At 48.3% G+C, this 12,112-nt stretch overlaps 1 protein-coding gene across 1 annotated transcript; it reads left to right on the plus strand.

Annotated features, from left to right (window-relative positions):
• The first annotated feature begins 4,587 nt into the window (after positions 1–4,587).
• On the plus strand, positions 4,588–11,781 carry ENTPD1 (ectonucleoside triphosphate diphosphohydrolase 1). The gene is made up of 9 exons (XM_009880470.1): positions 4,588–4,701; positions 5,096–5,213; positions 6,444–6,594; positions 7,491–7,650; positions 8,292–8,537; positions 9,034–9,294; positions 10,377–10,496; positions 10,695–10,832; positions 10,950–11,781. The coding sequence occupies exons 1-9, from the start codon at positions 4,588–4,590 to the stop codon at positions 11,154–11,156; spliced, it is 1,515 nt and encodes a 504-aa protein (XP_009878772.1). The 3' UTR covers positions 11,157–11,781.
• Positions 11,782–12,112: the final 331 nt, after the last annotated feature.

Genomic DNA, 12,112 nt, shown 5'->3' on the forward strand with positions numbered 1-12,112 from the left:
CCCCAAAGACTGGACATGTGCTTAGGAAAGTAGTTATGGGAGAGACTCCCAGCAGACTGCAGCAGCAACGTGGGTGATGAGCGGCAGAGGTAGCTGCCAGCTGATGGGCAGGATTCGTAAGGCGCTGTCTTATTCTCTGTCGTCACTCCAAGCCTCGTGGGCAGCAGGCAATGTGTCTTGGAACTCCCTTTGCTTACAGCATGCCGCAGGGCTAGTTTAATTAAATGTGATCAAATGTGGGTTTGTTGGGATTGCGTAGGAGAGGTGCTGGGTTGACTTAGCACTGGCCGTGATGGTCAAGGATCGTGTGTCTGAAGTAGTACATGAGGCTGAGGGATGGCCTGGCAGAGCAGCCTCTTGTGATCCCACTGTAGCAGGCTGAGAGTGAGCATCCAAAGGAAAGAGCAAACATCAACTTTAGCTGTTGTGCTAAGCCAAAGCTTACAACAGTATTTGTATTTATTGGAGATGATGGGTCACAGTGATCTGAACTGAGCATGGCTTTGGACTATGCACAGCATCTCTCCTCTTCCACTTGACAATCCTAATTTCCGTCCTTAAGCCAGCTTTAGGCTCTCCTTATTGCATCTCTAAAAGCAGCTGGTTGCCTGATTCCTTTTAACATTTGTTGCTAAGTCTTGTTTGGCGAGAAGGGAGTTGGGAGGTGGGCAGCCTTGGCTACGAGTGACATCTCCTGGCGTGCAGAGCTGCCAGTGACTTAGCGTGATGTCGGCTGGAGGAGCGGTTTCCTATTTGTCTGGAGGCTCTGGAAGACACTGGGGACAATCCTGCTTCCTTGCCTTCACACAGAGCTGCCTCCCACGCTGGTGTGGTCCTTCCTGGGTTATTCACCGAGAGCAACAGGGTTTCTGCAGCAAAACTGCTGTTAGCTGGAGCAGCTGCCAATGTCGTTCTCAGTTGATAGCTAACTCAGAGACAGAAAGGATGTTAGATCCGTTTATGTTCTGGGACCTCCACCAATCACTGGATGGAACCAGTGGTAGCCCCTACAAAAAAAAACAAACCAAAGAGACCAAAATTAGAAACAGAGAGATGCCTGAGCAGCTGGGCTGTGCTCCAGCATCTGGAGAGTGCTTAATGCCTGCACAGCCAGGCAGGGCTCCAGCACCACGCAGCGCTGAGCTTTCGGTGGGGAAGAAGAAAAGCAGCGTCATTTCTATGCCTACTTACGGCCTTACCTGATGTTTCTATCACCGCTTACAGTGGGAAGTATGGGAGAAAGAGCAGAGATCTGACTCTATTTGGATTCTGGCTGGGCAGAGAGATAGAAGATCATGTTTGCTTAATATTTAGCTGAGGAAAACTGCTAGTGGAAGTCCTGGGGCCCAGCAATCAGAGACAGTAGGTGTCAGGTACTGCCCGGCTTGGTGGAGACTGAGGAGTGTTTGCACGGCATTCAGTGACATGAACGTAGGGTGCAAAGGAGCTGGAGGAGGCTAGGGAATAAGTTAAATCTTTAGCCACTGCGGGACCTGCAATTATGCCTAGAGCTGACAGAGGTAACCAAGTGTGCGGAAAAGGGAACTTGTTCAAATACCTCACCTTTCTGAGCAAATGGCAGGTGAGATTTATTTTAATTACATTGAATTCTTTATCTGTGGATTTGCAATGTTGTGGTTTGGGTTTGTTTGTTTGTTTTAAAAATAATCAAGTATTCAAGTCTGTATGCTTTGAGTGGTGTTTGGAAGGTTACTGCTTTGCTAGGCTACCTTCTGGATTATTCTTATCATTTTGTACTTTTTCTTGTATGAAACATTTCAACAAAATGCTGCTTGGTAGCATTAGAGTTCACACAGATGGATACTCTGGTATGGGATACAGCAATGAAATCACATATCTGCAAGCACCAGAGTCCTGAAAAGTGCTCATGATACTGAGCTAAAGTCACGTTCAAGGTTAAGGAAATAATGTGCCTTGGAAAAAATGACTAATCTCAGGTTGCAGGTGGGCAGCAGACAATTATCGTCATGCCTCTGCCTACAGACAAGGGATTTCTACAGCTCTTTATTGGCATGGTCCATTACACTGAGAAAATTATTCCTGCTTTGCTGCTAATGCTGCTACTTTCAGAGTGTGGCTGCTAACAAGACACAGCAGACCGACAACACCCATTGCAACAGGAAGTTTGAAAGTCTTAGAAATGATGCAAAGTCACCCATCCTTCGTTCCTGTGACAGTGAACACCCAACAAAGCCGTTAGTGGCTGCCTCTAGGCAAGATCTCAGAGTGCGGGTGGCAATAATTACGTGGTTGTGCTGTGCAACTGTCAGCAGCAGTTTCAGTTTTCGAGCATGCTAGCTTCATACCTATACTGTGCAGCTATTTTTATATTGTAGTATCTGGTTTTTATTCCTTTTTCTAGTGTTAAAAGAATTTTTGTTCAGCTCAGTGCTATCAAAACCTGAGCGAACTGCTCTTTCCAATAAGAAGTCTCCCAGCTCTCATGCTCTGCTGTTTCTAATCACTTCAGGCCATGAGTTCTGGGGCCTTTTTGAATAAAGCTGTATAAAATGCATTCTTACCTCCTACTGTCTGGTATGTGCACTAGACTATTTTTTTAAGCTGCATTCTTGGAGATATTGGCAAGCATGCTGTGCCTCTAACAGGCACTCACAAAACGCGAGCATAACACGCTTCCAAATTTCACAGTTAGCCTCAGCAGATTTACAAATGAGTGCGATGAGAGGGAGCACAGAGCTCCAGGTCATCGCGAGGCTTCCAATGGACCTGCCTGCGGGGGGATCTTCAAAACAATTTGTCTTGGCACATTTAGGTTCCATTTTCTCTAGGTAAGTGGGAGGACATTATTTGTCTACAGTTAGAGGTTTCCAGAGGTGCGTTGCTTCTTTTCACTTGGACTAACTTTTGAAAATAACTCTAGGATTTCGGGGTAATTTGTAAAGTTGAGTAACACTTCATATAGTTCTGGCACCTGGGATCACCTTTTGTGTGAAACCAGAATGGTTAGAAGATGACCCTGTTCAGAACTTGAATGCTTTTCATATTTGCGCGCATGACGTGGGGTGCCAGGATGGATTTGGAGCATTGACCCAGTATGACCTGAGGGCTGGAGAATGACTTCTGGAACTCCAGATCTGGCATGCAGATGCAGAGCAGGTTCGGTCACCTTACCTTCTTGGAGCGTGAAGATAGTCAGTGTGGTTGCCTGCACAGGGGTATTGTTACCCTGGATGACTCATAATGTACTTATAAACATCTCCTAGAGTATTTGTGCATAAGGAGGAGAAAAAATAGTACCTGCGTGAGCAGTCAGACAATCAGTGCTTTTGGATATGGAGCATCTGTGTGTGTAGAAATGGACTTCATGTCATGGTGGGAGTGGGTGGGTCTCCTAGAGTGCCAAAGCTATTTGTTAGTTGTAAGTGTTGAGTTTACAGCTAGATTATAAATCTGGAAAAATATTTTTGCTGATGCCCTTTCTAGAGCTTCATATTGTAAGATGGTATTTTGTTAAAAAATACCAAAACTGGCTGAGCCTAAGTTGTGAAGTCAGATTTCCACCATGGGCTATCTGAAGGAGAATCCAAAGAAGGAAAATATAAAATAGCATCATGCTAACCACTAACAAATGCAGGTATATGTATATTGGTTCTGAAAGCTCAAATGCCATATTCGTTGTAAATGATTTCCATCAGCCCTAAGTGGCTTTTTTTACAGAATTCTACTGCTAACCATGTATTTCAAGTCACAAAAACTCTTAATTTGTTAGATAGGTCACACCAAATATAACAGTAACTGTTAAGGAATCAGATTGGTACAAGTTTTGCAAAGCGTGTGATTTTTAACCATATTATGCCAATTCTGCAAATACAGGCTAGTCATAATTTACTGGTCTTGTGAGAAGTGGCATCAAAAATCTCTATGGATTTCTTAAATACCCGGTAGAGTGCAGATGATATTACCTATATAGCATTGCCAAGGGGCAGGACAGCATTGCTTGAACTGACTGCCACATACTGAAAAGTTAGTGTTAAGAATTCCTAGATGCTCCATGAGGAGGATGTTGTAAGTGGTTATAAACATTGTAAAAAAACTGAAGCACAAAGTATACTAGGACAAAAGGTCGCAGGGGTTAAAGCTTTGGGTTCCACAAGGTTACGCTGTTTATATATTAGCAGTCCGTTCTTTCAGGTTCTCAGGGATTAGTAAACCAAATGCAGACCTATAGAAGAAGTTGGTGTTTGCCCCATACAGATGCTTTTGCTTTACGGTTGCTCAGTCACCTGCAGGTATCTCAAGGACAGGCTAACTACAAGCTTCATCTTGAAGTCCTCCTTCAGGACCACCTGGCACAGGGCAGCCCACGGAGACATGGCATGGCCCATGACAGCAGAACTGCAGGACACCAGGGCTGAGCTCTGCCTCTAAGAAATGCCGCACGAGGACATTGAGCAGGAGATGGGAACAGTGATGGGCAAAGGCAGATGCTTCACAGTGGAAAGGGATTGCAGGAATGTGCCTGAAGACCTTTGGGGTGTGAGGTAAGATGGGCTACTGGCATACTAACATCCTTTTTCTGCTCTAGTCACAGGTACCAAACCAAAGATGTCCCGGACAAGACAGATTCTACTCATCCTGGGTTTCCTCTCTACTTTGGCTGTAATTGCTTTAATTGCTGTAGCAGTGACACAAAACCAGCCACTTCCGAAGAATATTAAGGTATTATGAGCTGGGACTCTTACAGGAAAACAAGCCAAGCTGGGGGCGTAGGCGTGCATAGTTCTCCAGGACACGTTGCTGGGTCTGGCTAACCTCTCTTTCTGGCGCCATGCACCTCAACATCTCGGTTTACATCTTCATGGTAAAAACAGATAAGGCTTCACAGGGGATCACCTCCTATAAGTAATCACTCCCAATTTTGCTGCTTCTCTGCTCTTGTATTCTTTGATAGAAACTTTGCACTGAAGCACTACTAAGAACAGTAATGACAAAGCATGTCCCCACAGCTGCCAGCCAGGCTGTTCGTTTCTGGTCCCCCACACACGTGGAGACCAGCACATGCTGTATCTGGTTCAGTGCCTCAGGTGCAATGACGGCTCTGTTTTGCCCACAGTATGGGATTGTGCTGGATGCGGGGTCTTCCCACACTAACCTGTATGTGTACGAGTGGCCAGCAGAGAAGGAGAACGACACTGGGGTGGTGCAGCAGGTGGAGGTGTGTAAAGTCGAAGGTAAGAGGAGAAAAGGGAGCGGTGGAAGGGGCACGGGATGAAGAAGAGATAATGCAACCAAAGGGTGGGGGAGGAGAAACCTGGAGGAAGAGGCCAATAGTGAAAACAGTGTTACATCTGTGAGCTAATGTATATCCTACCGCTTCCCACGGGGAGCTGTATGTGCCTGACCTTCCTGGGAGGAAAGCTGGATCCACTTTTTCCTTTGTTTTTAGGATGCTTGGAAGTAAGTACTTTTTGGAAAGAACTACACCAGGGAATGTACTTAAATAAATAAAACGTCTGCACACACCCTTGCTGAAGTGCCGATGAATGTCAGGCAGTGAGAGGGGAGGGCACAGTTTGCTCTTTTTCAGGGTTTCTGTGCAAGCTGGGCACTGGGCTTGCAGGCCAGGGTTGTCCAGCTTATACATGTCACAGTTTATTTTTCATCCTATTTAATTGCTGTGTAGATATTGCGTGGTTTAGGAAGGCATAAATGAAGCCCAAGCATGCACATGACAAGGAATAGAGAAGACCATCATGGATTGCAGCATTCTGTGGGGAGGAGAGGTACTGTCAGAGCCTGCCTGGGGTCTTTTCAGGCCCATCTGCAGCACAAGGGAGAGCCATGCTGTTATCGAGCTGCTGCGATGGCTGCTCGGCGCTGCAGCATGCTGTGCCACGAGCAGCACGCTGAGCATGCAGCAACCTGGAGCAAACTTGGAGCAGGTTTTCACTGCTGCCCATGTGGGCACTGGTCCTGGGGCAGTCCATTCACCAGGGGACAACAGATTTTTCTTTGGGTTAGCGTGAAAGGGGATAGCTGCAAAACACTCAGTGCTGTAGGGTGAGCATACAATACACAAACAAATGACAGCATCTTCCCCCAGAGGACCCACCGTAGTGGAGGATTTTAAGGTGCAGATCCAGGGTGCACCTAGGCAGAAGCAGAGATGAGTCTGCAGATGTCCAGGACATACTAAGCAAATGATCTGTCCCACTGCGCCCCTCAGCACTAGTTCATAGCCTGCTTTGCAGAGAGCGGGTGGCAGATGCTGGGCACTGTGGCCATCCCTGCGTGCATCGGGCTTAGTTGGTGCTGTAGGATTTCTAAAACTCCTTAGGAATGGGGTGGTTGAATCTGACGTTGCTGCCTGTGATAGTGATACAGTTTAACACGACTGCTCATAACAGTACGCTGGGGTTATGCTCGGAGTTTGAGCAATGAAGTGTCCCTCTCTCTTGCAGGCCCTGGGATCTCAGGTTACTCCCATGACACGGAGAAGGCAGGTCCCTCTCTGGCACAGTGCCTAGAACAAGCTAAAGAGGTGATTCCCTCGAAGCAGCACCAAGAGACACCCGTCTACCTCGGAGCAACCGCCGGCATGCGGCTTCTCAGGTACTGCAGGGCTCGTCCCCTTCTCCTGCAGCACTGCGCCTGGGACCACCGTGGATGCTCAGTGGGGGCCTCTTGTGCCAAGTCTTTGGAAATGCTGCCAGCTCACACTTTGCCCAGATACCCTCTTTTGCTGCTGGCCTCTCCGAGCCCTGAGTCTCCCTGGGCTCTTCCCCTGCTTGCCCAGCAGGTCCATTTCTACTCACTCCAGCCTTCCATCATCTCCAGCACCCACGTGCAGCGCAGAGGCACCAGGAGGGTAGCAGTGCCCAAGCTGATGCTCAGGGGTTGCTCAGACATCCCCCATACCAAAGGGATGCTCAGACATTCCCCGCAGCCTGGTATTAAGCCTGACCCAGGATTTTTGAGCCCAACCATGTTGCAACTCCCCACATACCTTGACTCAGCCCGACACCATCAGAGCTAAAGTAACTTTATAATCATACCCTCCTTTAATTCCAATTTGTGGTTTTCATGGGGGTGCCCCAGACCTCTTGCCTGGCTGGGACAGGGAGCTGATCTTATGTATGTATTGCCTGGGAAATCTCCCTGGAGATACCAGAGGGCATGGATTTCTTCTGTAATGGTGATGGCGAAGAGTGAGAGGAATCTCCACGGTGCAGTCCCTACCAGGGCATGTGTTTCAGGAGAACAAGAGCACTCTGGTCTCTGCTTCGGGTCCCACTCTCAGCTGCAGGGTCTGTAAGTGACAGCTGTGCTGTCAAGGTGTGACAGAGAGGGATGTGGCCAGTTAGAGCTGGATGTACCCATATGGAATGACTGTTCCATTACAGTTAACGCTTGGTGGGGAGTTGCAGCCTGCCTACGCAGAATAAAGCCCATAGGCTGCAGAGAGCTGTCAGCAAGAGTCACTCAATTTCTTTCTTCCATTCATCCAGCTTGGAGAATAAAAATGCAGCTGACAAAGTCTTGTCCTCAGTAGAGAAGACGCTACGCTCAGCTCCCTTCAACTTCCAGGGTGCCAGAATCATCAGTGGACAGGAAGAAGGAGCCTATGGATGGATCACCATTAACTACCTGCTGGGCAATTTCAAGCAGGTACTGTATCAATGTCAAGTCCATATTTGAATCACCGGCTTGCAGCACTTTGTAAATCATGCCTTGCAGGAGGGTGTCGCAGGCACTATCTGCCCTCGTAAGCCATTTACCAGAGATCAGGAAGCTGCACATCTTGCCTCAGCAATTACTGTGAGAACATCCTGATACCAATAAGTATCAGCGTGTACCACTGTAGTCAGGCTTAAAGCATTGAAATAAAACACCACCATCTTCGATAACTTTGCTTGGGTACAGCATCCTCCTCACTTCCTGTGATACAAAATATTTCTGTGCCTGCAAAGTTTGACAGTGATTCTTCACTACTGAGCTTATAAGTCAGCTGGGAGCTGAAACAGTAAGTTGACTGTTTTTTCTCATAACAATTGTAATAGATTTTGTATTCTTAGTCCTCCTGCAAACACTCAGGCATGATCCATCTTCTGCTTTCCCAAGCCTGCATCTTTCTTATGTCTTGTTCCAGCCCCCATCTCGTGCCCCCCTCCAGGTCTTCCTGCCTTTCCTGTGCTCTGTGCTTCTGCTTCTCTCCTCACAGCTCTTTCTCTTTTTTTTTTTTTTTCTCTCAAAGAAATTTTCTCCGTGCCTGATGTATCTCTTTTACTTTGAATTATTTTTTTTTAAAGTCTGGCTGGACAAAACTTCTACATTCCCTGAAATCCCTAAGTGAGACATCAGGAGCACTAGACCTCGGAGGAGCCTCAACACAGATTACCTTTGTGCCAAATGAACTCCCTCCAGAGTCTCCAGAGTCCCCGGAGAACCTGCTCTACTTCCGTCTCTATGGCAAGGATTACCTAGTGTACACGCACAGCTTTCTCTGCTATGGGAAGGACCAGGCTCTGCAACAGAAACTGGCCGGGGACCTACAGGCGAGTACATCTGTAATTGCAGGTGGAGATCCTGGACCCTACCAGCTTTGACATACTGGTGCTGTAAAAGTTGCTGTGTCCCAGCTAAATGTCTCATCCCTTAGTCTGGGTTTGGGAAATGTCATTAAGACTGGACAGATGCCCAAAGAGATGACAATCAACATTTTCAAAAGTGGTACCAAGTTGAGGTGCCTTGGGAACGGGATAGTAGGCGTGAAGTATTGGGGGGGCGGGGGGGGTGTGATGTTTCACTACCTCTAAGAATCCCAGATCAACAGCAACTTCACAAAATATGGCTGAAAGTAATTTGCTCAGGGTCCTACAGGGAGGCTGTTGCGGTACCCACATCTCTCAAATCACAGCTAATGCCTTAAACCATCCCCATCACTTTGTGATGTACTGTGACAAGTGCCTTGTGTCCACCCTTCTTTGTGGCTCTTTCCCAGGGTGTTACTCGAGAGTGAAGTGTAACAGCTTGAGTTGATTTTACTTTCAGACCATGGAAAACAGCAGCCTCCTTGATCCGTGCTTTCACCAGGGCTATCAGAGGACTATAAATTTAAGTGACCTCTTCAAAAACCCTTGTACGTCAGCCAAGAAAAAGCAATTCCCTTTCAGCCAGCTGTACATACAGGGAGAGGGAGATTATCAAAAGTGCCGAAGAAGCATCCAGAAACTCTTTAACAAAACCAATTGTCCTTACTCCAGTTGCTCCTTCAATGGGATATACCTACCTCCATTACAAGGGGATTTTGGGGTAAGTCTTCACATTCTTCAACTCTCTATAAACCAGAATACCAGGATAGCAGAAACTCAGAGTAATGCTAGAGTGTATTCTCCATGGTTGGGGCAGGAATCATTTGCAAGATGGCTTTATGGACGTGTAACTGCAAAAGTAGTGCTGCACTTGCTGTGAGGAAAGTACATGGAAGACCTGCCACAGTAAATACAGGCCTACCAGTACTGCACTGTTCCCATTCCAACCCATGTCCTGGAGGCATCTCCTTGGGGTGCTCTATTTACTGATTCATTTTTTTTAAGCAGTCCTTCCTGATGGCCAGCACTAGAGGCAGGAGAGCCTGCTGCAGGCCAGGCATGATATGCTGCTCCTGTAAACCTTGTCTCCTGAGATCAGTGGTGGTATCAGGTCTGAAATTCATCCAGAAGTGTGTGAACGCTACTGAAACCAATCAGTCAGGTCACCTGTCTGCTTCCCAGACATGATGAGGAGACAGCGCCACGTTCTGAACACACATCATGTGTGACACCACACTGAACATCAGTTCTAGAGCTGCAAGACTCCAATAGCTGTGAGGTTCTCTGGGGGAACTGTCAATACTCCCTTGCCCTCTTCATGAACTCCTCCCTACCTCTCAGCAATTGGCTATGGTCAAAGATGGGCTATCTGGACTTTGGATTAGGTGCTGGGGCTGTGTGCCGTCCTTTCAGACCATCAGCTCTGCTGATTGTGGTGATATTGGCTGCACGTTCATCTCATTCATTTGCCAAAATGGGATCACAGATGTGATGGCAAGCAGAGTTCGCTGGGTGCCATCTCTGGCACCAGTGCGTAGAGGAGAGGGATTTACTGAAGTTCTTCAGGATACTGTGGTCAGTGAAGTTTCTACCTCCACCTTCGTTTTGAGGTCCTTAGTTCTCATCAGCTCTGAGGGGTGTGTCTCAAAACGACATCGCTTTTGAAAATATACCTACTTTTGTGTGTGTGGTGTTGCTTCTTATATTTCTCTATTTGTAAATAAAAGCATTTTCTTTTGTGGGATTTCCACTGTCCTGCTCATGCAGAGGCCCAGTCAGGTTAAAATATTCTTTCTCCTTCAGGCTTTTTCTGCTTTCTATTTTGTGATGAACTTTTTGAACCTGACCAGTGAACAAAGCCCCGTTGCCCTGGACAAAGTGACCAGCGCCATTGAGAGCTTCTGTGCCCGGCCTTGGCATGAGGTGAGCAGTGCTTGTGGCAGTGCGCTGGGGCCGCTGGGCGGCAAGAGCTGCTGGTATTTTTCTGTGGGATAAATGGTTGGGAGTAACTTCCAAGGCAAGTGGGGGAAGATCTCTCCGGCACCTGCAGTGGATGCTCAGGCAGAGGCTGGAGCAGCGGGAAGCTGTGTTTAACAGCCTGGTGCCTTCCTCCTCCCCTAGGTGAAGCCAGCGTATCACCAAATAAAAGAAAAGTACCTGAGCGAATATTGCTTCTCTGGAGCCTACATCCTTTCTCTCCTGGAAAATGGCTACGAATTCACTGAAAAGAACTGGCAAAGGATCCACTTCCTTGGAAAGGTGTGTTTTTGTGGCAGAGAGGGCTCTGCCTAGGTAACTAATTGCAACCTCTGCTGTGCAGCCTGACCCTTTGTGCCGGTACCTCCCAGCGTTGATTCTGGCCCTCTCCCATTTCAGATCGGCAGCAGCGATGCGGGCTGGACCCTGGGCTACATGCTGAACCTGACCAACATGATCCCTGCAGAGGAGCCCGCTGTGCCCCCTCTCTCCCACGGCAGCTACGTGGGGCTGATGGTGCTGTGCTCCCTCGTGCTGGGGGCCGTGCTCCTGTTTGCCTGGCTTCTCTTCCACAAGCCCAAGTGCCTGCAGAAGGGGATTGTTTAGGAAGAGCCTTGTTGGGAGAGGGGCCGTGTCCCCCCGGCCGCTCAGGGCTGGGAGACCCCTGCAGAGCAGGCTGCACTGCAGAGCCCCTCTCGCCTCTCACTGAAGCTACTGACTGTGTACAACAAGGGCATTTATTTCTTCTGACTCACACTTGCACTGACAGACGTTGGGACATCAGGCTCGCCACCCCACTCTGCCAAGGACAGACAAGCGGGTGTCCCCTCCTTGAATGGGTCGTACTTTCATTCAATGAAACTTTGCTGCTTGTTGGGTTTTTTTGCCTTGTGCACAGCATTATAAAGAGAAAAGCGGCAGCAATCTTTGGGAGCCGGTGCTCCTGCAAGGGTAATCTCAGGGTCACACATCCCACTGAGCTCTTGGGAGCGATCACGCACAGGGTGATCCTGCTCCTCCTCCGCTGAAGCCGTTCCTGAGAGCCCTTCCCGCACCAGCACACCTCCGCTTGCCTCCCCGCGCCCTGAGCCCTCGCAGCCCTGCAGCCGGCTACGGCCACCTGCACCTGGCTGGCCCCCGAAGGCTGGCCAGGCTCCCAAATGCCACTTTGGGAATACAGAAGGGATGAGGATGAAGAAACTGAGCGCGCGGGTGGTCATCAGCCGTTAGCCTCGTCTTCCTGATGTTGTTGCTGGACCAAAGCTGGCTCATTCTTACACTGAGCCGTTCCCGTGTTCCTAGGGTACATAAAGACACGAGTTCCCAGCCAGGAATTGCTGATTTTTGTAGGAACAGCTCATACTGGCTGAGGATCCTTGACCAGTAGCGAGTGCTAATGCCTACAGGGACTCTGGTGTGATCAGCGTGCCTACAGGTATACATCCACTAAAGCAATCCAGTGTCGCTGCGCTGATCATACAGCAGCCTCCAATCTAGGGAAAATGTTTATGAGGTCATGTTCCTTTATAAATAGACAGCTGGCAGCAGTTAACCAGCACAAG

Source organism: Charadrius vociferus, unplaced genomic scaffold (assembly GCF_000708025.1).
Source record: "Charadrius vociferus isolate BGI_N301 unplaced genomic scaffold, ASM70802v2 scaffold443, whole genome shotgun sequence".
Lineage (NCBI taxonomy): Eukaryota > Metazoa > Chordata > Aves > Charadriiformes > Charadriidae > Charadrius > Charadrius vociferus.